This window comes from Leucoraja erinacea, chromosome 2 (assembly GCF_028641065.1).
Source record: "Leucoraja erinacea ecotype New England chromosome 2, Leri_hhj_1, whole genome shotgun sequence".
Taxonomy (NCBI): Eukaryota; Metazoa; Chordata; class Chondrichthyes; order Rajiformes; family Rajidae; genus Leucoraja; species Leucoraja erinaceus.
The window spans coordinates 11243699-11269104 of NC_073378.1; the positions used below are offsets into that span (position 1 = coordinate 11243699).

The window sequence follows — 25406 nt, forward strand, 5'->3', positions numbered from 1 at the left end:
TTGAACAATGATAAAACAGTACTAGCCTCACAGCACCTGTTCTCAGGCAAGTATCGTTCTAATGCAATGTGCAGGCACCAGACTGGAGCTGCATTGTCAAGCATTCATTGTTGAAAAATTTGTTTAAAAATAGAGACATGGGTTACATTTTTGGAACTCTTTGTCTATGTGTCTGAAATGTGCACATGCCTCTTCCAGAAAAAACAAAGCTTTCTGGAAGTCTTGGATTTCTCTACCACTGGCCATCTCTCTTTCAAAAGCACTTTGCAGCTGCTGAAGATTTTTGAAATGTAGTCCTTATTGTACAACAGAAATGCAAAGACCAACCTGTACACTGCAGGCTCCCAGGATCAACAGCATGCTAAATCCACTGATTGCTTCTGAAATAGATGGCAGGACAAGAGGATAATTCCCTTCTTTCTTCTATGTGTTTGTGGTCATGCTTTCGTCAGAGGGTGATGAATCTGTGGAATTCTTTGCCACAAAAGTCTGTGGAGGCCAAGTCAGTGGATATTTTTAAGGCAGGGATAGGTAGATTCCTGATTAGTACAGGTGTCAGAGGTTATGGGGAGAAAGCAGGAGAATGGGGTTAAGAAGGGAAGATAGATCAGCCATAATTGAATGGCAGAGTAGACTTGATGGGCCAAAGGGCCCAATTCTACTCTTATCACATGACTTTATGAACATTTGATATAATGGACAAGGCCTTGGTTTAGCATCTCCTGCTAAAGCAAACCTAATTGAATGTTGTTATTATTTGTTGAACTGGATGCGAGAACACTGCTCTGTTATGCAACTCCCATGTCAGGAGTGCGTGAGATAATAGTGTTTCCATCGGTCACTCCCTTTAAAGCATGCGGTGGAATTTACGCCACATTACTCTGAATTACAGGGATTTCAGTTTGGATCCAACCAGGATTTCAGGTACTTACACTCAATTCCCAGTTCTCCTTCCGTACCCTATGTTCTAAACTGTCTGCCATGTACCAGCACTAACAGGCCCTCCAATACTGTCTTTTTTTAATAAACCATCATTTGCAGCTCCTCGTTTCTACCCTGAGATAATCATTACTGGGCAATCACAGGACAATGAGGTTTAAAACTATTAGATTCCTGTAACATATCCCATATCCATTCCAGAGCCACACTTAGAGTATTGTAGGTAGACAAAAAAACTGGAGAAAAACAGTGGGTGAGGCAGCATCTATGGAGCAAAGGAATAGGCAACGTTTCGGGCCGAGATCCTTCTTCAGGCTGATGTCAGGCGGAGGGGGTGGGGGGGGGGGGAAGAAAGGAAGAGGCGGAGACAGTAGGCTGTGGGAAAGCTGGGGAGGTGAAGGAAGGAGAAAGCAAGGACTATCTCAAATTGGAGAAGTCAATGTTCATATCGCTGGGATGTAATTACCCAAATGAAATATGAAGTGCTGTTCCTCCAATTTGCGGTGGGACTCGCTGGAAGCCCAGGACAGAAAGATCGGGTTCGGAATAGGAGGGGCGTATTGTGTTCAGTTTTGGTCACCATGTTATAGTAAAGAGGTTGTCAAGCTGGAAAGGGCGCTGAGAAGATTTATGTGGATGTTACCAAGACCTAAAGGCCGGAGCTATATGGAGCAGTTAAGCAGGCTAGGACTTTATTCCTTGGAGCGCAGGGGGAATGAGGTGTGATCTTATAGAGGTATTCAAAATCATGAGAGGAATAGATTAGGTAAATGCACAGTCTTTTGCCAAGAGTAAGGGGATTGAGAACCAGAGGACATGGATTTAAGGTGAGGAGGAAAAGATTTAATAGGAACCTGACAGGTAACCTTTGAACACAAAGGGTGGTGGATGTATGGAACAAGCTGTCAGAGGATGTAGTTGAGACAGGTACTATCACATGTTTAAGAAACATTTGGACAGGTACTTTGATAGGCCAGGTTTCGAGGGATATATGGGCCAGCACAAAAAGGTGGGACTGTAGATGGGGCATGTTGGGCGGTGAGGGCAAGTTGGGCGGAAGGGCATATTTTCACGCTGTATGAACCTATGGCTCTATCTCTCATCAAAGTCAAGCCACTAAGACCTCTATTCAACTGACACTATATCACAGTCCACTCCCCATTTCTCTCCTGAAAGCTTGCACTTGATCCACTTAGCAACACAACCTTCATCTCCGCCTATCCATTTCTAGAGTGGTGAATCTGTGGAATTCTCTGCCACAGAGGTAGTTGAGGCCACAGTTCAATGGCTATATATAAGAGGGAGTTTGATTGTGCCCTTGTGGCTAAAGGGATCAGGGGGTATGGAGAGAAGGCAGGTACTGGATACTGAGTTGGATGATCAGCCATGATCATATTGAATGGCAGTGCAGGCTCGAAGGGCCGAATGGCCTACTCCTGCACCTATTTTCTAAAACCTTTTCCCAAGTAACCTCCAACCATCTAGCTTGTTCGCTGACAAAACTCCCAAGCTCCAAGCTTTAGCCCGATGCTCTCTCATCTCAGTTGCCCTACCCACCCCACCCCCCCCCCCCCCCCCCCCCCCCCCCCCCTCACTCCCCTCCACCACCATCCTCTCAGCATGATGCCTCTATACCAAAGTGGAAAGCCCTTGTCATATTCATTGAGGCTTTTGGTTATCGAGAAATTTCCAATAGCAAGCTTGCAATCTAAACAGTCATTAACAAAAAGAGGTGTGCAGGGCAGGTGTTGTACACAGAGAGGGGTGGGTTGTTGGGGAAGTCCAGAACAAGGGGTCACAGTTTAAGGATAAGAGGGAAGTCTTTTAGGACCGAGATGAGAAAAACATTTTTTACACGGAGAGTGGTGAATCTGTGGAATTCTCTGCCACATAAGGTAGTTGAGGCCAGTTCATTGGCTAGATTTAAGAGGGAGTTAGATGTGGCCCTTGTGGCTAAAGGGATCAGGGTGTATGGAGAGGCAGGTACAGGATACTGAGTTGGATGATCAGCCATGATCATATTGAATGGCGGTGCACGCTCGAAGGGCCGAATGGCCTCTACTCCTGCACCTATTTTCTATGTTTCTATGGTACCTGGAATGCGCTGGCAGGGATGGTCGTGGAGGCAAATAGACGAGAATGGCATTTAAGAGGCTTTTGGGTAGGCTCGTGGATATGGATCCCATGTGGACAGCTGAGAATAGTTAACTGCATTGTGTTTCGAATAGACATTATGGGCTGAAGGGCCTGTTCCTGTATTGTCCTAGTCCACTCCTGGTATTATGATGACCAGCAGCTCATCCGTTTGAATGCATTAAAATCTCCAGGCAATCCTCTTTGTTAGGAACCAATGTTTATGAGAGTCATATTCACATAGGTAGGTGCCAGCCAAACAGATTGACCCAATTTGTAGACATGTCCACCGGTGAATTTGAGACCGTGGTGGCTAATAAGAGCAGATGTTTTCCTCTTTAACAAAAGAGATGTGGGACTGAGAAATGAATAGAAAAATCTGAGAAGAAAGGTGAATTAGCCCATGTTCACTCGAGGATTGGAGACCTTGGTGGGCAATAAGACCAGATGTTTACCTCTTTAGCAAAACAAATGTGGGACTGTGAAATAAACAAAAAAAAAACAGAGAATAAATTACCCCATGTGAATTCCTATTCAAAAAAGGTATAGTGGTAAAATCAAAACGAAGGAAAGTGTTGGATTGAAAGAGAAAGGGCCTGTCCCACTTTCCCCACAAATTCTCCCGAGTTTTCCCCTTAATTCAAACTCAGAGAATGTCCGTAGCGAGTCCGTAGGAGGCCATAGAAGTCCGTAGATATATCGTAGCAGCTCGTGATGCCAGCCGTAGGTACTCGGGGCATCAGGTAAGTCGGGGCCTTTTTGACAGCATGACAAAAAAACTCGCTAGAATTTAGAAGATTGAGGGGGAATCTTGTAGAAACTTACAACATTCTTAAGGGGTTGGGCAGGCTAGATGCAGGGAGATTGTTCCCGATGTTGGGGAAGTACAGAACAAGATGTCACAGTTTAAGGATAAGGGGGAAATCTATTAGGACTGAGATGAGAAAAACATTTTTCACACAGAGAGTGGTGAATCTGTGGAATTCTCTGCCACTGAAGGTAGTTGAGGCCAGTTAATTGGCTATATTTAAGAGGGAGTTAGATGTGGCCCTTGTGGCTAAAGGGATCAGGGGGTATGGAGAGAAGACAGGTACGGGATACTGAGTTGGATGATCAGCCATGATCATATTGAATGGTGGTGCAGGCTCGAAGGGCCGAATGGCCTACTGCTGCACCTATTTTCTATGTTTCTATGTCCAAGAGTAAAAAGATAGTCAGGAGGAGGAGGAGTTCGTAGATTTTAAAAAATCTTGATTTTTTTAAGGTCCTTTCAACTCGGCAGATGACTTGGGAAAGTGGGACAAGCCCTTAAAAAGAAAAATGTAGTAAAAATCTTTAACCTCCAAAAACAGTTGAGAAATGAATCAAAAATGTTCAGGTTCTGCAAGAGAGATTGATCAACATTCATTAACTATTTTCAATTCAATAAACAGTAGTTAACATGAAACACTAGACAGCTTACATTGGCGTGATTAATACTGAATGTGCAAGTCCAGGGAAAGTTAGTAAGAAATTGACAATGGAGTAACAGAAATTGACCAACACATTGTACACATTAACGATAGGCAGGTATCTCCCCTTCATCAGCTCCCTCATCAAAGTTGCTGACCACCATGTGAATTTATAACAGAGAGTGTCCTTCATGCATAGGTACAATTTTGTCTCATAAATAGTAAGAACAATAGGTGAGCAAGGACAGTTTGAGTGTTTGTGTAGGAAAAAACTACAGATGCTGGTTCAAATCGAAGATAGACGCAAAATGCTGGAGTAACTCAGCGTGACAAACAGCATCTCTGGAAAGAGGGAATGGGTGACGTTTCGGGGTGGGGACACTTCTTCAGACTCCGAGTCTGACTCGGGCTCGGAGTCTAAAGAAGGGTCTCGACCCGAAATGTCACCCATTCCTTCTCTCCTGAGATGCTGCCAGTCCCGCTGAGTTGCTCCAACATTTTGTGTCTATCTTCAGTTTGAGAGTTTTCTTGCCTTTCAACAAGGGCGGTTAAATGTATTAATAGTTTACAAAGTTTATTGTTAAAACAGCAGCAGTGCCTTTTCTCTTTACTATCATGGAGTCATACAGCAAGGAATTAGGCCCTTCGGCCCAACTTGCCAATGTTGACAAGATGCCCCACTTACACTAGTCCCTCCCGCCTGCATTTGGCCCATATACTTCTAAACCTTTCCTATCCTTGTTCTTTTTCCAAAAGTCGTTTAAGCATAGAAACATAGAAACATAGAAAATAGGTGCAGGAGTAGGCTAGGCTATTCGGCCCTTCGAGCCTGCACCGCCATTCAATATGATCATGGCTGATCATCCTTCTAAGTATCCTGTACCTGCCTTCTATCCATACCCCCTGATCCCTTTAGTCACAAGGGCCACATCTAACTCCCTCTTAAATATAGCCAATGAACTGGCGTCAACTACCTTCTGTGGCAGAGAATTACAGAGATTCACCACTCTGTGTGAAAAATGTTTTCCTCATCTTGGTCCCAAAAGATTTTGCCCTTATCCTTAAACTGTGACCCCTTGTTCTGGACTTCCCCAACATCGGGAACAATTTTCCTGCATCTAGCCTGTCCAACCCCTTAAGAATTTTGTAAGTTTCTATTAGATCCCCCCTCAATCTTCTAAGTTCTAGCTAGTACAAGCCAAGTCTATCCAGTCTTTCTTCATATGAAAGTCCTGCCATCCCAGGAATCAGTCTGGTGAACCTTCTCTGTACTCCCTCTATGGCAAGAATGTCTTTCCTCAGATTAGGAGACCAAAACTGTACGCAATACTCCAGGTGTGGTCTCACCAAGACCCTGTGCAACTGCATTGTGCACATTGTTAATGTGCACAATGTGTTGGTTAAATGCCCCTCACAAAAAATCTATGCCTGTCGTCTTAGACATTTCCATCTGTAGAAAAGGTTATGGCTGTCCACACTCTCTGTATTTCTCATAATTATATATACTTCCATCAGTTCTCCCCTCAACCTGTTGTGTTCTAGAGAAAACAATCAGTTTATTTATTCATGTGTGTATATATTTATATCATGGTATATGGACACACTTATCTGTTTTGTAGTAAATGCCTACTATGTTCTGTGTGCTTAAGCAAAGCAAGAATTTCATTGTCCTATACAGGGACACATGACAATACACTTGAACTTGAACTTGAACTTGAAAACAATCCCAGTTTCGCTAACATCTTCTTGTACCTAACACATGAAGCTTTCTGCTAAACCTCTTCTGCACCTTCTTTTAAGCCTCCACATCCTTTCTGCAATGGGATGACCAGATTTGCACTCAATACTCCAAATGCAACTTAACTGTAGTCTTATAGAGTTGCTTCCTGACTCCTGAATGAATGAAGGCGAGCATACCATACACTCAACTAATATTTGCCTGGAAATTATACTGTGGAATATTTGCCTGGAAATGCTGGAGATGCAAGTAAATCCTATTTGTTTTCATTGTTGAGTCAAATCACATCAGCAGGGAATTCAACTAGGGACTTATGAAGAGGAAATCATGCTCGACAAATCTTCTGGAATTTCTTGAGGATGTAACAAGTAAAATGGACAAGGGAGACCCAGTGGATGGAGTGTACCTGGACTTTCAGAAAATCTTTGAAAAAGTCTCGCACAGAAGATTAGTGGGCAAAATTAGAGCACATGGTATTGGTGGTAGGTTATTGACATTGGTGGATAGAAAATTGGTTGGCAGATGGGAACCAAAGAAAAAGGATTAACGGATCCCTTTCAGAATGGCAGGTAGAGACTAGTGGGGTGCCGCAAGGCTCGGTGCTGGGACTGCAGTTATTTACAATATACATTACAGTTTAAGGATAAGGGGGAAATCTTTCAGGACCGAGATGAGGAAAACATTTCTCACACAGAGAGTGGTGAATCTCTGGAATTCTCTGCCACAGAAGGTAGTTGAGGCCAGTTCATTGGCTATATTTAAGAGGGAGTTAGATGTGGCCCTTGTGGCTAAAGGGATCAGGGGGTATGGAGAGAAGGCAGGTACACGATACTGAGTTGGATGATCAGCCATGATCATATTGAATGGCGGTGCAGGCTCGAAGGGCCGAATGACCTACTTCTGCACCTATTTTCTATGTTTCTATGTTTAGATTAAAGAATTAAAAGCAACATTAGCAAATTTGCAGATGACACAAAGCTGGGTGGCAGTGTGAATTGTGAAGAGGATGCTAGGAGGATGCAGGGTGACTTGGACAGCTTAGGTGACTGGGCAGATGCATGGCAGTTGCAGTATAATGTGGATAAATGTGATGTTATCCACTTTGGTGGCAAGAACGGGAAGGCAGATTATTATCTGAATGGTGTTCAAGAAGGAACTACAGATGCTGGAAGATCGAAGGTACACAAAAATGCTGGATAAACTCAGCGGGTGCAGCAGCATCTATGGAGCGAAGGAAATACTTTTCGGGCCGAAACCCTTCTTCCAAAGGAAATAGGCGACTTTTCGGACCAAAACCCTTATTATCTGAATAGTGTCAGGTTAGGAAAAGGGGAAGTTCAACAAGACCAGGGTGTCCTTGTTCATCAGTCACTGAAAGTAAGCATGCATGTACAGCAGGCAGTAAAGAAAGCTAATGACATGTTGGCCTACATAACGAGAGGATTGAGTTTTGGAGCAAAAAGGTCCCTCTGCAGTTGTACAGGCCCCTGGTGAGACCACACCTGGAATATTGTGTGCAGTTTTGTTCTCCTAATTTGAGGAAGGACATTCTTGCCATAGAGGGAGTGTAGCATAGGTTCACGAGGTTAATCCCTGGGATGACGGGACTGTCATAGGATGAAAGTATGGAGCTACTGAGCTTATATTCACTGGAAATTAGGATGAGAGGATATCTTAGAGAAACACATAAAATTATTAAGGGATTGGACACGCTAGATGCAGAAAAAATGTTTCCGATGTTGGGGGAGTCCGGAACCAGGTGCCACAGTTTAAGAATAAGGTGTAGGCCATTTAGAACTGAGATGAGGAAAAACCTTTTCACACAAAGGTGTGAATTTGTGGAATTATCTGCCTCAGGCCTGGACCTCCTAGGACCACGTGCCAACCATGCTGCGAGTTTGAGTCAAGGGCAAACTCTTCTAAACTCGCAGATTAGGTCACCGCAGTGGGACAGCCCCTTAACTATAACCCAACGATTCGCTTGAAGATTTGATTTTAAAAGTTTTGTCAAGTTTTCTTTGCGCACCTGGAAACAATTTTGTAACAGTAACAGCCTTAACCAATTACTTGTACAAATTATAGTTATAAAAATGCCCTTTATTGATAACCTTAATGCATCCCTCAGTTAAAATAAAACCCAAAGTGAACACCAATAAACAAAGGGATTTTTAATGCTTCCTTCTTAGCATGGGGTTTGTTTTTTTTTTCTCTCTCGTAATTCATTTGGTACCATTTTGAATGATCCAACATCTGCATTTTAATTATAGGCATCAGAGATTCCTTTGCACTGAGAGAGGAAGAATTTATTGTTCCTCAGAAGAGGCACATCCAGAAACGTTGCCAACATCAGAAATGATGGAGCTTTCATTTTTACCTTCAGCAAAATCTGAGTTGTAAAAAAAAAATGATAAACTGGTTCCACATGCAACAAACAATTTATGTAGGTAAACTTGAACCATTATTAGCGCAAATGTGCAATAAACACATCTGACTCACAAAAATGCTGGCAGCGTTTTCAAAGGTGGCTCCTATAACCCCAACACAGATGGTAAAATTCCTGTGGCTTATTGACCCAAGGTGGAAACAAGTGTGTTAACAGAGACTTCTCAAAAATGATTCAATTGTAGCCTCCTTAAGAATATTAGTGATCCACCTTCACAGTAAAAAATTACAATTCAGAGCTAAGTCAACAAACATCAAATTATTGGTGTTGCCTATCTCCTTCGCTCCATAGATGCTGCTGCAACCGCTGAGTTTCTCCAGCATTCTTGTGTACCTTCGATTTTCCAGCATCTGCAATTTCTTCTTAATCAAATTATTAGTATTGCTTTTATTATTATTATCTTGTCTCATATACCAAGATACATTGAAAAACCAATCACATTGCCTCCTGATCAGGCATATCATACTTGATGCAAATAATTCTTGATGCAAATTTAAATCTATCATTATTTACGCTATCATTTTGCATTAGATGTTAACCCAGTGTCTAGGGCTAGCAAAGATTCAATTTATTAGACATTTGTATTCAAACTTATTAGACGTTTGTATTCAAACTGATAAGCTTTAATCTACAATTTGAGAGGGAGAAGGGTAAATCGGAGGTGTCAATATTACAGTTGAGCAAAGAGGACGATGGAGCCATGAGGGAGGAGTTGGCCAAAGTTGACTGGAAGGATACCCTAGTAGGGTAGACAGTGGAACAACAATGGCAGGTATTTCTGGGAATAATACAGAAAGTGCATCATCGGTTCATTCCAAAGAGGAAGAAAGATTCCAACGGGAGTAAGGGGTGACCATGGCTGACAAGGGAAGTCAGGGAGAGTATAAAATAAAAAATAAATATAACATAGCAAAGATGAGCGGGAAGCCAGAGGATTGGGTAACTTTTAAAGAGCAACCAAAGATAACTAAAAAGGCAATACGGAGAGAAAAGGTATTGAGTGGGAGTTTGCTGCAAAAATGATTCTATTGATGTGATGTATCAAAAATATAATGGAGGATAGTAAAAGCTTCTTTAGGTACGTGAAGAGGAAAAAACTAGTTAAGGCCAAAGTTGGACCCTTGAAGACAGAAAAGGGTAAATTTATTATGGGGAACAAGGAAATGGCAGATGAGTTAATAATAATAATAATAATAACTTTATTTATAAAGCGCTTTTAGACAACATCAGTTACCACAAAGTGCTGTACATGGGAAGTCAACAAAAAGTTATTACAAACTACTAAAACCATTAAGACGACAGGACTATAAAAACAGTAAAAATTAAAAGACATTAAAAGCACTAAAACAGGAACAAAGTCTCAGCCAGTGTCGAAAGCCAGTGAATAAAAGTGAGTTTTTAGGGAGGATTTAAAGATGGACAGTGAAGGGGCCATGAGTTGAACAGGTACTTTGTATCCGTCTTCACTAAAGAGGACACAAATAATCTTCCTGATGTACTGGTGGTCAGAGGAGCTAGGGTGGCAGAGGAACTGAAGGAGATTCACATTAGGCAGAAAATGGTGTTGGGTAGACTGATGGGACAGAAGGCTGATAAATACCCAGGGCCTGATGGTCTGCATCCCAGGATACTTAAGGAAGTGGCTCTAGAAATTGTGGGCGCATTGGTGATCATTTTCCAATGTTCTATAGAATCTGGATCAGTTCCTGTGGATTGGAGGGTAGCTAATGTTGTCCCACTCTTTAAGAAGGGCAGCAGAGAGAAAACAGGGAATTATAGACCAGTTAGCCTGACATCGGTGGTGGTGAAGATGATGGTGTCAATAATAAAAGATGAAATAGTGGCACATTTGGATAGCAGTAGCAGGATCGGTCTGAGTCAGCATGAATTTACGAAGGGGAAATCATGCTTGACGAATGTTCTGGAGTGGATGTAGTGTACCTGGACTTTCAGAAAGCATTTGATAAGGTCGCACATAGGAGATTAGTGGGCAAAATTAAAGCACATTGTACTGGGGGTAGAATGCTGACATTAATAGAACATTGGTTGGCTGACAGGAAACAAAGGGTAGGAATTAACGGGTCCCCTTCAGAATGGCAGGCAGTGACTAGTGGGGTTCCGCAAGGTTCGGTGCTGGGACCACAGCTATTTACAATATATATTAATGATTTGGATGAACGGCGGTGGAGGCTGGTTCTCTGGATGCTTTCAAGAGAGAGTTAGATAGAGCTCTTATGGATAGCGGAGTTAAGGGATATGGAGAGAAGGCAGGAACAGGGTACTGATTGTGGTTGATCAGCCATGATCACATTGAATGGCGACGCTGGCTCGAAGGGCCGAATGGCCTACTCCTACTCCTATTGTCTATTGTCGTCATAAGGCTCGCCTGTCTAATTCACTGATGTAGTCTTTAAAATCTAAAAAGTCTCTGATCTCCCTCAATTTAGGTTCCTTAAACATCCCTTTCTAATCTCATCCTGTGTTGTAAGTGAGAGATAAGGGACTGAAATTGCTGCACTTCTGAGTTTGTTGGATTCAATGTTGAGCGAAAAGGAATTGGAGAGTGTAGAACCAGAGGGCAAAGCCTCAGCATGACTCTTTGAGATCTCCCTAAAGGTGTAAACCTTGTAACGGTGCAGCTTTCCCTCCCAACTTGTATATTTTGCATCCTAATCTCTGAAGCCAAACATGCCTCTCCCCTCCTACCCCCAATTTACCTGTTGCCACTCTGAGAGCAGTAAACAGAGTAGCCCATGGTCCTATTCACCATTGCACAGGTCCCTAATTATTAACCCCTCTAGTCTTTCCAAAGCAAGCGTTGTCTGCGGAGGGCGCTCAGCATCGCCAAGGACTGCTCTCACCCCAACCATGGACTGTTTACCCTCCATTTCTAACTTTTCGCTGTTCTGATGAAAGGCTTGAAATATTAACTTTATTTTCCTCTTCATTCTTCTCGCTTCACAAATGCTGTCTGAACTATTGAGAGTATTTGTTTTAAAAAAAAAAAAAGTTAGCACCTGCTTTTGGGTTTTGCTTTTACAAATGTAGTCTGTTTCGAATGGATGCCTTTTATGTGTACTCTTTCCTTTAACAACCTGTTCAGGCCAATTGATCTGTGCCAGTATTTCAGCACACAAATGTCGTCTTACATTTTTTTTGTTCTGTTCCTATTATACACACTTCACCAATATTTTCCTTTGTGTTCAAATCTATTGCTGACTTGCCCTTTATATGCTATGTCAGTGCCAGATCTGAGCAATTCCAAGTATCGTACCGACCCCTCTAGTTTCCGTGATGACATAGCCTTGCGATTGACTGAATTTCAAGAGGGTGAGTCTTTCATGGCTGGGATTTGATTTGTGCTGTGTTTAAGCAAAGGCCCTGTCCAAGCCATTGTAAATTTTAATCTTTTAGACAGTCCTGGCAGCAGTGTTTGCATTGGATAAGTGTTTAAATCAACTGCAGCTTGGATTAAGTACTCTTAAATACATGCAATGGAGGGCCTCATTGAAGTTGCATTCAATAAAATGTTGGCTCAAGATATGAGAGTGCCACTTTAATTTTGCATCAGATTGGACCTGGGTAGGATCCTGACTCTGTCTTTATGGTACTTTTTTTTGCACTGTAGGGGAGCAGTTAGATGACTTGTCATATAACCGGGCACAGGAGTGGTGTCCTCATTTCTGCAGATGGCACAATAAAAGTCACCTCCTCTGAGTAAAGCCAGACATGGACCTTGGCAGCTCATTTAGCAAAATAAGAGCAGAATTTTAATGCCGAGTACATTCATGCCTAATAGGATTTGTATCATTAAAGTATACCTCAAGTGCACCCAGACCAAGACACTTGGAATACTGGAGTAATTTGCTGCAAACTTAAAGCATAACGAGACAGTGTTCTTTGGCTTGCCAGCTAATGATGAATGGCATTGCCTTTAGCTCTCAGACTTGCCTCAACAGCTACAGATTTATGTTGGATTGAAGGAGAATTACTGGAACCTTGCTGGGTTAATATGGTCTGTTGGTGCCAACAATTGGGAAGTCCTCACAGATAGTAGGTGGATGGAGTGTCAGCAAAATGATTTAACCAACTATTTGGGAATAATAGTAGATGAATACGATGAGGAGAAATCTGCTATCCACTTCTAATCAAAGGTTTTGGAAAATCAGAGTATTGTTTGTTAGAATGAATGAACTGTGGTGTTCAGGAAGATCTAGATATCTAGTCCACATGCAGCACAGCAAGTCATGCAAATGGAATGCAATAGTACAGAAATATGGTTGACACACCTCAAGGATTTGTGACCTTATAGCTTTGGACTTGTACAGTTGTACAGAGCCCTAGTGAGACCACACCTGGAGTATTGTGTGCAGTTTTGGCCCCCTAATTTGAGGAAGGACATTCTTGCTATTGAGGGAGTGCAGCGTAGGTTTACAAGGTTAATTCCCGGGATGGCGGGACTGTCGTATGCTGAGAGAATGGAGCAGCTGGGCTTGTACACTCTGGAGTTTAGAAGGATGATAGGGGATCTCGTTGAAATATATAAGATTGTTAAGGGCTTGGACATGCTAGAGGCAGGAAACATGTTCCCGATGTTGGGGGAGTCCAGAACCAGGGGCCACAGTTTAAGAATAAGGAATAAGCCATTTAGAATGGAGACGAGGAAACACTTTTTCTCACAGAGGGTGGTGAGTCTGTGGAATTCTCTGCCTCAGAGGGCGGTGGAGGCAGGTTCTTTCAATTTTTTTATTTATTTTTTTTTCAATTCAACTTTAATGTCATCGCACAAATACAAGTATCAGTACAACGAAATGCAGTTTTGCGTCTGAATGCTTTCAAGAGAGAACTAGATAGAGCTCTTAAAAATAGCAGAGTCAGGGGATGTGTGGAGAAGGCAGGAATGGGGTACTGATTGGGGATGATCTGCCATGATAACATTGAATGCCGGTGCTGGCTCGTAGGGCCGAATGGCCTACTCCTGCACCTATTGTCTATTGTCTGTTGACTTCTTGTTTAAGGAGAAATATATTTGTCTTGGATTCAGTTCAAAGAAGATTCATGAAATTGTTTCCTGCAATGAAGAATTTCACTGTACTTGTGTACACATGACCATAATGTACCAATGAAACATTGGAGGGATTATTTTTTGGAGCAAAGCAAAATGCTGAAGCAACTCAGTGGGCCAAGCAACATCAATGGAGGGATTGTACAGATGATATTTCAGATTGGGGCACTTTTTTGCCTGAATTCCAGCATCTGCAGTTCCATGCATCTTTTTCTTTATTGTTTAGAGGATGGGCAAGCAGGTTAGGATGAACAAGAGTCCCATTACTATGGCAAACTAGTTAGTAGTCATTTAAATCTTTGCTGTATTGCTGAATTAACCAATTTGAACTGCAGTAGGATTAGGGCTCCAACCATTGTTCATGGCAGTCATAGAGTCATACAGTGTGGAAACAGGTCCTTTAGCCCAACTTGCCCTCACTGGCCTAAAAGCCCCAACTTCACTAGTCCCACTTGCCTGCATTTGGCCCATATCCCTCGTATCTGGCTAATTGCTTCTTAAATGTTGCAATAGTCACTGTCTCAACTACCCCCTCCAGCAGCTTGTTCCATTCACCCACCGCCCTTTGTGTGAAAAAATTACCCTTCGGATTCCTATTAAATTTTCCCCCTTCACCTTAAAGCTACGTTCTCTGGTTCACGATCCCCCTACTCTGGGCAAGAGACTCTGTACGTCTACCTGATCTATTCCTCTCATGATTTTGCACAGTTCTATCAAATCACCCCCCCTCATCCTCCTGTGCTCCAAGGAGTAGCGACCCAGCCTGCGCAACCTCTCCCTACAGCTCAGACCCTCTAGTCCTGGCAACATCCTTGTAAATCTCTGCACCCTTTCCAACTTGAAAGTGTAGAATATCAGATGGTTAAAGTACAGCTGGAGTATATTACCCCACTGGGCAATATAGATGTTTGGACACTGTGACATCAGAACTCTGCTCTTGATGAAATATACTGCTGGCACATGTATGTTTGCTCATTTTGCATATAGTAGGGTGTGATTGGGACCATGTAGCAAACACATCAAAATAATTCAGTTCCCTTCCTTCAATTTTCATTGAACACAAAAATTGGCGGGGTTGTGAATAGTGAGGAATGTTATCAAAGTATTCATCAGGATATGGACAGTTGGAAATATGACCAGAATTTCAGAATTAAGGGACAGAAGTTTAGGGGTACTATGAGGGGGAACCTCTTTACTCAGAGAGTGGTAGCGGTGTGGAATGAGCTTCCAGTGGAAGTGGTGGAGGCAGGTTCATTGGTATCATTTAAAAATAAATTGGATAGACATATGGATGAGAAGGGAATGGAGGGTTATTGTATGAGTGCAGGCAGGTGGGACTAAGGGAAACAAGTTGTTCGGCACGGACTTGTAGGGCCGAGATGGCCTGTTTCCGTGCTGTAATTGTTATATATAAGTTATATATATATATATATAATGGCCAGATAAATCTGAAGTCTGAAGAAGTGTCTCAACCCAAAACATCACCCATTCCTTCTCTCCAGAGATGCTGACTGTCCTGCTGTGTTACTCCAGCTTCTTGTGTCTATCTTCAGTGTAAACCAGCATCTGCAGTTCCTTCCTACACATGGGCAGATAAATGCCTGATAGTTTGAAGTGTTTTATATTAGGAGGTCTAATGTAAGAAGAAAGTATACAGTGAGTGGCACAAGCTTTTCGAGCATTGATGTGCAGGGGGATCCTTCTCTCCCGAGATGCTGCCTGTCCCCCTGGTGGTGGGATGGTGAGGGTCTACCTGATAGAAATTCATAATGAAAGACACAGATAGGGTAGATAATTAGTCTTTGTAAGATCATGTGATAGGAGCAGAATTAGGGCTTTCGGCCTATAAAGTCTACTCCGTCATTCAACCATGGCTGATCTATCTCTCCCTCCTAATCCCATTCACCTGGAATGTAGCTAATCGCACTTTCCCTAAGGTGGAATTGTCACGTACTGGAGGGCATAGTTCCAGAGGGGAAAAGTTTAAATGAGATGTTCAAGGTGTTTTAAGGCACAGAGTGGTAGGTGCCTGAAACTTGCTGCTAGAGGTGGTGGAAACTGATATGAGGCCTTGAGACGGACACATGATCAGCAGGGGATGGAGGAACACAGACCATGTGCAGACAGATACACAGTTGGCATCATGGTCGGAACAGACATTGTGGGCCAAATGGCTTGTTCCTATACTGTACTGTTTTATGTCTTTAGAAGTAGAGGAGATTTAGCAGTGCTACAGAAAATGTTGTTGGTGATTTATGGCTATGATCATGACCATGATCTTGTATTTCCTGAATTTGTCAACATTTGATTTCTGTCATATGTTTTCTGAAATAAAACTCCTACATAAATATCTAATTGAAATAACGTGAGAAATGAAAGGAAACAGGCTAACCATCTGTTATTTTTTCAACCACAAAAATAACGTAAAGTATAGAAGGTAAGTAGTCTTCCAGTTCTTTGCTCTTGAAGATTGTTATAGTCCTCAAAAGGAACTATTTCTCTGGATTGTATCCTTTCCACAAACACTCTCAGAAAATATTCTGCATTGTCATTTTCTTTCCACCCATTCTATTTTGTAATAGTATGCATGTGGAATAACCAGGAAATCATTCCTTTGGATGTTTCTTGATGAGAAATGTGCATATGCTTTCATTTTTGAAGGCTGCTTTTTCAATATGTGGTTCCTGTAAGAATACCACGAGCTTTGTGATCTCTCTGTCTTAATTCAACCACAAAAATATGTCTCTGTCCTGCCCACTCCCCCGACATTAGTCTGAAGAAGGGTCTCGACCTGAAACGTCACCCATCCCTTCTCTTCAGAGATGCTGCCTGTCCTGCTGAGTTACTCCAGCATTTTGTGTCTACCTTCCACAAAACGCACATACTGTAATCATATTTTTTATTTTCCAAAATATATTTTGAACCGTCTCTCGAGATGGTGACCATTGTCAAGCTGACTCAGTTGTAATCGAACTGAAATTCTTTATCTGAAGGATCACACCTTATAAGCTGAAACTTATGTTGCCAGGACTCTGGGGGGCCTGGGACATAGGGAGAGGTTGGGCAATATATGTCTTTGTTCCTTGGAATGAAGGAAGCTAAGGGGTGATCTTACAGAGGTGTACAAAATCATGAGAGGAATAGCTCGGGTAAATGCATGGAGTCGTGTAGTCAGTTTTCCAGTGTGGAAACAGGCCCTTCGGCCCAACTTGCCCACACCGGCCATCATGTCCCAGCCTGCTCGCATTTGGTCCATATCCCTCCAAACCTGTCCTATCCATGTATAGGACAAACCTGTCCTAGTCTTTTGCACAGGGGAATTGAGAACAAGAGGACGTGGGTTTAAGATGGGGGGGGGGGGATATTAATGTGAACTGGAGGGGAGGTGCCAATGCAAAATGTCACCTGTCCGTTCCCTCCGCTGTTACTGCAACACGTTGAGTTTTGTAAGATTCCAGCATCTGCAATTCCTTGTGTCTCCATTGATGTTTACTTTGTTGAGAAGCATTTGAATTCTCCATAAATGGCATGTTTAACCTGTATTCAAATACATTTGTAATCAATTTTAGGCAGAATTTGTTTGACTTTATGTATAATACATGAAATAATTATGGATAAGGAAAGGGCTGGTCCACAAGTTAAAGTTTTAAACTGGGCAAGGTCATCTTTGATGGTACTGGACAGAAAGTTGCAAAACTTGATTAAAGTAATTTGTTTCCAGGCAAAAAGATTTACAGAAAGTGGGATAGTTTTAAAAGTGTGTTGACAATAGCTCGGGCCATACAAGTTTGTGTGAAAGGCAAGTCAGGCTGTAAGGAATCTGTGATGATGAAAGATATTGCGTACAGTTTTGGTCTCCAAATCTGAGGAAGGACATTATTGCCATAGAGGGAGTGCAGAGACGGTTCACCAGACTGATTCCTGGGATGTCAGGACTGTCTTATGAAGAAAAACTGGATAGACTTGGTTTATACTCTCTAGAATTTAGAAGATTGAGAGGGGATCTTATAGAAACTTACAAAATTCTTAAGGGGTTGGACAGGCTAGATGCAGGAAGATTGTTCCCGATGTTAGGGAAGTCCAGGACAAGGGATCACAGCTTAAGGATAAGGGGGAAATCCTTTAAAACCGAGATGAGAAGAACTTTTTTCACACAAAGAGTGGTGAATCTCTGGAACTCTCTGCCACAGAGGGTAGTTGAGGCCAGTTCATTGGCTATATTTAAGAGGGAGTTAGATGTGGCCCTTGTGGCTAAGGGGATCAGGGGGTATGGAGAGAAGGCAGGTACGGGATACTGAGTTGGATAATCAGCCATGATCATATTGAATGGCGGTGCAGGCTCGAAGGGCCGAATGGCCTACTCCTGCACCTAATTTCTATGTTTCTATGTTTCTATATTTGGGCACTGCTCAGGAAAAAGAAAATGTCGGTCAGGTATGGGCAGGCACGGAAATCGCTATTAAAACATGGACGGGACACGATTTCTTGGTGGCTGCGCGCGCGCATGCGCACACACACACGAGGCTTCAGCCGTGGGGCCTGTGGACGGTAACATCGGGAGCTGACCTGGTTGGTGACCGACTCCGAACTCCAGCAACAGCAGCTTCGTCCGCCCCGAATCGTGGGGCTTGAATCGGCCCGTTCGTGGGGCCTTTCATGGGCCGGCGGGGGCTTCAACATCAGGAGCCTCGATCGATGCAGCAGTTTGATTTTAATCCGCACCGGGCGCTGAAAAGTCCCGCGAACGGGCCAATTCAGCCCTTAGAAAGCGTCTGATAAAATCTGGATTACAAAACATGGGGGGGATTGTCTCCCACCTCTCAAAGCATGGGGGTGATGTGTGTGTGTGTCCCCCCCCTTCCTCCAGTATTTCCGCCCATGGGTATGGGCAGCTGGATCCATCTGAAATTCCCATCTGGAGCGCCTGGGAGTGTGGTCTTGTGGTTCTATACATTTTAATTCACTCAATATTGTGTCTCTTGATACTCTCGATATCCCAGAAACTCCCAACAAGGTAAATATTGCCCTTAATGTTGACCCTTTCTGTTGAGTTATCACATGGAAGAAAGAGGAAAGAGATATTTTCCTTTACTTTGGCACCTCAGGTATGATGTGGTGGGTTCTGAGCCTATAGTCAATATTGTTTCAGTCCTCGCTATAAGCTTATTCATTATGTGCACATATATTAAATTCTGTGTTGGGTAATTCCAATATTCTTACCTCAGAAAACTGCTGCAGATGGGAAGAGGCAGGAAGTGATTGTGTTAGACTCAAAGAGGAGTAATGCCATTAACATTGGAATGACCGTATTACCTCCTCCAAGAACAATCAAGACTGCAATTCTTAACTTTGATGAATATGCCTTGAACAAGGAAGGAATAGAGGTAAGAGTGTGTATGTTAATCCAACTGTACGTTTCTATGCAATAAATAAAGATTTAAATAATTGACACATTGGGTCAATCTAGCAAGGTACATTACAGTTTTATGTGAAATGTCACGGTTACCTTTTAAACCAAATGGTGTAATACCATGGTTACAATAACGCTGGTGTTAAACCCTGTGACAAATTGGAGAATCTGTGGAATTCTCAGCCACAGAAGGCAGTGGAGGCCAATTCACTGGATGTTTTCAAGAGAGTCAGATATAGTTGTTAGGGCTAATGGAATCAAGGGATATGGGGAAAAATCAGGAAAGGGGTACAGATTTTGGATGATCAGCCTTGATCATATTGAATGGCGATGCTGATTCCAAAGGCTGAATGGCCTACTCCTGCACCTATTTTCTATGTTTCTATGATTCACCAGATGCACAGCAGTAGTTCACACAGTTAGCTCATCTTCATCTTCTCAAGGGCCATCAGCAAAGAGCAATAGATGTTGACCTTGCCAGCGATACCCACATCTTACTAATAGCCAGAACTATACTGTGTTCAATTTAGCAATATAATGCTAAATATAAGAGAGGAAGAGGAACATTTTGGCCTTCTAATACCAAACATCAGCATTGTTTCACCAATGTCCAATATTCCATTATTATTGTTATTGAAGTGCACAAGGAAAGTTGGCTACGGTGGGAATGTAAGAAATGCTGGTGGAGGAGGTGAGTGCTGAGGGATGCTGTTTATGTTCTAATGTAGGCAGGAGTCTTAGCTTTTATTTGCTGTTTTTGGCATTTTGGACTTGACTGCAAATCTAAGTGTGAATCACAGTATAATTGATCAAGATGCTTTCCCCCCTCTAACCATAATTCATCAAGTTAACTTCTGACAGTCACAGCTCAATTTTGTGCTGAAAGAGGCATCTTCAAGTTGAGATGCTAATTTTCCGGTCCTTTCACCTTATCTCGAACAGCAGTGGCAGTCCGCAGGAGGAAAATAAATCTCTGTGTAAGACGGCAGCTGGGTTTGCCTGGAAAAATTCTCTCAGCGAGAATTCTGTTGTTAGCTGCTTAGTTTATTGTCAAAAGGGATCAGACAAACACCAATTATATTTAGCTGTAAGTCTCACAAACTAACAACTTAGTTAAGTGTTTCAAGTTTTCCCACAGCCAAAGCAAGAAAGAAATAAGGGGGGGTTTTGTGCCCATCCCAACTCTAATCCAAGGTTACACAAAAAAGCTGGAGAAACTCAGCGGGTGCAGCAGCATCTATGGAGCGAAGGAAATAGGCAACGTTTCGGGCCGAAACCCTTCTTCAGACGAAACCCTTCTTCTAAGCCTACCTTGAAGAAGTTCTCCTCTTCTCTCGTATACTCCAACTCTAATCCATTTGGTTCCATAATGCTGATGTCTGATCTTAATGTCATAGAGTTATATGGCATGAAAGTAGGCCCTTCAGCTCACTGAGTCTAGCACTTATTTGCATCAATCCTCTTTTTATTCTCCCCACATTCCCACCAACTCCCCTCAGATTTTATCACCCACCCACGAGGGGCAATTTGGTACCACCGTTTAATCTACCTACCTGCTAATCACTGGGATGTGGGAGGAAACCAGAGTACCGGCTTGTACTCCAGAGAGTCGGCTTGCACTCGCTAGAATTTAGAAGATTGAGGGGGGATCTTATAGAAACGTACAAAATTCTTAAGGGGTTGGACAGGCTAGATGCAGGAAGATTGTTCCCGATGTTGGGGAAGTCCAGAACAAGGAGTCACAGTTTAAGGATAAGGGGGAAATCTTTTAGGACCGAGATGAGAAAAACTTTTTTCACACAGAGAGTGGTGAATCTGTGGCATTCATTGCCACAGAAGGTAGTTGAGGCCAGTTCATTGGCTATATTTAAGAGGGAGTTAGATGCGGCCCTTGTGGCTAAAGGGATCAGGCGGTATGGAGAGAAGGCAGGCACAGGATACTGAGTTGGATGATCAGCCATGATCATATTGAATGGCAGTGCAGGCTCGAAGGGCCGAATGGCCTACTCCTGCATCTATTTTCTATGCATCTATGTTTCTACCAGAGGTGATCGCCCCAATATTTAATTAGTCGATGGTGACAATCAGCAAGAAAAGATGATCTTTTTTTAAATTTTATAAGTGATTGTGAGTTTAACAGTTAGCAAACAAAATCAATCATAGGACTAACTTTCCTCTGTACTGCAGGCTGTCTTGTAAATCAGTTTATAAAGAACGGATTTATTATTGTGTTACTCCTACTACACAGGAGCAAGATTCCAAGGGAAGCATACTTCACGAAGTGAATGTTCTTTGTCCCCTCTGCCTTAAGGTAGACCATTTTGCCCAGGCAACAGATTTCCACATCCATAGAACCCTTCCTCCTTCCTTTGCCAGTTTAAATGTGTAAATATAAACACAGAAACATAGAAAATAGGTGCAGGAGGAGGCCATTCGGCCCTTCGAGCCAGCACCACCATTCATTGTGATCATGGCTGATCGTCCCCTATCAATAACCCGTGCCTGCCTTCTCCCCACATCCCTTGACTCAACTAGCCCCTAGAGCTCCATCTAACTCTCTCTTAAATCTATCCAGTGATTTGGCCTCCACTGCCCTCTGTGGCAGGGAATTCCATAAATTCTCAACTCTCTGGGTGAAAACATTTTTTCTCACCTCAGTCTTAAATGACCTCCCCTTTACTCTAAGACTGTGGCCCCTGGTTCTGGACTCACCCAACATAGGGAACATTTTTCCTGCATCTAGCTTTTCCAGTCCTTTTATAATGTTATATGTCTCTATAAGATCCCCCTCATCCTTCTAAACTCCAGTGAATGCAAGCTTAGTCTTTTCAATCTTTCCTCATATGACAGTCCCGCCATCCCAGGGATCAGTCTCTTGAACCTACGCTGCACTGCCTCAATCACAAGGGTCCTTCCTCAAAAGTAGGAGACCAAAAATGTACGCAATACTCCAGATTTGGTCTCACCATCTCTCATACAACTGGAAATACATTGAAACTGTGTAATCCTGTAGGATATAATCTTGTTCATTTCGTTCCAATGCCCCGTGACTGTCCAAACAGATTTTATAAAGAGCCTGCTAAAAAGAGCAAAGTTGAGATCTATTCAGTGTGGAAACAGCCCCTTTAGCACAACTTGCCCACACCAACCAACAAGCCCCATCTACACGAGACCCTCCTAACTCTGTTTGACCGATATCATAGAAACATAGAAACATAGAAAATAGGTGCAGGAGTAGGCCATTCGGCCCTTCGAGCCTGCACCGCCATTCAATATGATCATGGCTGATCATCCAACTCAGTATCCTGTTCCTGCCTTCTCTCCATACCTCCTGATCCCTTTAGCTACAAGGGCCACATCTAACTCCCTCTTAAATATAGCCAATGAACTGGCCTCAACTACCTTCTGCGGCAGAGAATTCCAGAGATTCACCACTCTCTGTGTGAAAAAAAAATTCCTCATCTCGGTCTTAAAAGATTTCCCCCTTATCCTTAAACTGTGACCCTTGTTCTGGACTTCCCCAACATCGGGAACAATCTTCCTGCATCTAGCCTGTCCAACCCCTTAAGAATTTTGTAAGTTTCTATAAGATCCCCCCTCAATCTTCTAAATTCTAGCGAGTACAAACCGAGTCTATCCAGTCTTTCTTCATATGAAAGTCCTGACATTCCAGGAATGAGTCTGGTGAACCTTCTCTGTACTCCCTCTATGGCAAGAATGTCTTTCCTCAGATTTGGAGACCAAAACTGTACGCAATACTCCAGGTGTGGTCTCACCAAGACCCTGTACAACTGCAGTAGAACCTCCCTGCTCCTATACTCAAATCCTTTTGCTATGAAACCTATCCCTGTAAACCTATCTGATCCATGCACCTGTCTGAATATTTCTTAAACCTTATGAAAGTACCTGCCAACCCGTCACGTGATGTATTCATTGTACTAAGTCACCACCTTAATGGGATTCTTGGTCAGCATGGACACGTTGAGCCAAAAGTCCTGAATGACTCTATCAACAGGTTGCAATTGTCTCTAACATTACCCCTTTAATATACCATCCAAGAAAAACTAAAATACTTACGAAAGATTTTTAGGAATGTTCTTAACTGTTAGAAACAAAACAAAAAGAAAATCACAACAGATGCTGGAAATCAAAAACAGATGCTAGATCACTGGAAACACATGCCCTGTGAGTCAGCATCTGTGGATAAAGAAACATCGTTAATACCTATGAGGTATTTCCTTCCTCGAACTCTTGATCAGTTTATCTGGGAAATGGGCTACAGGAAATCAGCGTGGAGTTCCACTGTTAACTCCTCCATTTCAAGACCTACCCATGTGATATTTGTTAATGGGTTTTCATCTTGGTAATATGTTTTCACTCTCATCCCTTACTCTCACCCATGTTTTGATGATTGACAGAGTTGGTGAAATAAGCAAGTTGGAGGGGCTGGGCAAGGGAAAAGGGCTACGCGGAGAGGAAATACTTTAAAATATTATAGAAAACATGAATTGAAAATGAAAATCTTCTCTTTGGTCCATTCAGATGTTATTCAGTAATTTTGCTTTAATCTTTCCATATAACCATATAACAATTACAGCACGGAAACAGGCCATCTCGGCCCTACAAGTCCATGCCGAACAAATTTTTTTTCCCCTTAGTCCCACCTGCCTGCACTCGTACCATAACCCTCCATTCCCTTCTCATCCATATGCCTATCCAATTTATTTTTAAATGATACCAATGAACCTGCCTCCACCACTTCCACTGGGAGCTCATTCCACACCGCCACCACTCTCTGCGTAAAGAAGCTCCCCCTCATATTACCCCTAAACTTCTGTCCTTTAATTCTGAAGTCATGTCCTCTTGTTTGAATCTTCCCTATTCTCAAAGGGAAAAGCTTGTCCACATCAACTCTGTCTATCCCTCTCATCATTTTAAAGACCTCTATCAGGTCCCCCCTTAACCTTCTGCGCTCCAGAGAATAAAGACCTAACTTATTCAACCTATCTCTGTAACTTAGTTGTTGTTTCATTCTGCATTGAACTGACTTGAAGTTTAGATGACCAGTACCAATTATCACATGGGATGGGACACATCACTGATCAATCCAAGTCCTGTGGAGCTCAAATCCATGTGTCGGAAGGAACTGAAGATGCTGGTTTACACCGAAGATGGACACTAAATCCTGGATTAACTCAGCAGGACAGGCAGCATCTCTGGAGAGAAGGAGTGGGTGACGTTTCAGATCGAGACTGAGGGGTCTCAACCCAAAACATAACCCATTACCTCTCTCCAAAGATGCTGCCTGTCCCTCTGAGTTACTCCAGCTTGTTGTGTCTATCTTAGAGCTCAAAATCATTTGGGTTTCCCATCCACTCACCAGCATAAAGATCGCAAGGAAATTAAAGCAAGTGCCGTGGAATTAATGTTTCCATTTCCTGAAGGGCTTTACTCTTCTGTATTACAAAAATGTAAAACTTCTACTTGTACAAAATCTTGTGCAGCTTTGGGATGATTCAAAGTAGTTTACAACTGAAGTGACAGTTTTATTGTGGGAAATGCAGCAGCCAATTTTCAGCCAATCATTTTTTTTGATAAATGAGCACGAGGAGACTGGGGGACAAATTTGGTTGGAACTCAGTGGGAAGGCTGCTGCTTTTAGACGTCGTATCGTGGAAACCTCTTAGGCAGTTCCTCCAGATTGAAGATGATCTGTTTCCATGAGGGGCCTGTAGACTCTGCCGCAGGTGGGACATATGCGATTTGATATTGTGAATAGATTGTGTAGACGGTAGCCCATGCCTTTCAGTGATTCCACTAGACGTCAGTGTATGCTGCAATTTCCCTAATGATCTTTTACATTAGGGGGCGGCATGGTGGTGCATCTGTCGAGTTGCTGCCTTACAGCCCCAGGGACCCTGGTTCCATCCTCACTATGGGTGCTGTCTGTACGGAGTTTGTACATTTTCCCCCTAACCATGTGTGTTTTCTCTGAGATCTTCAGTTTCCTCCCACACTCCACAGACGTACAGGTTTGCAGGTTAAATGGCTTGGTAAATGTAAATTATCCCTAGTGTGTGTAGGATAGTGCTAGTGCATAGGGATCACTGTTCGGTGCTGACTCGGTGGGCCGAAGGGCTTGTTTCCTAAACTAGATCTCTAAACTAAACTAAAGTTAAAATACGCTCGAGAGGCAGTTTAATATTTCAGCCAAATAATGGCAACTG

The 25406-nt window shown here is 42.7% G+C and overlaps 1 protein-coding gene across 9 annotated transcripts in view; it reads left to right on the forward strand.

Moving 5' to 3' along the window:
- The window catches only part of LOC129706915 (FH1/FH2 domain-containing protein 3-like), a 649864-nt gene that overhangs the window by 562582 nt on the left and 61876 nt on the right, over positions 1–25406 (forward strand). For all 9 annotated transcript variants that reach the window (XM_055651616.1, XM_055651562.1, XM_055651571.1 and 6 more), the window contains one exon: positions 18995–19153. In XM_055651616.1, coding sequence (XP_055507591.1) covers positions 18995–19153 — 159 coding nt within the window. The remainder of the gene's footprint in view (positions 1–18994; positions 19154–25406) is intronic.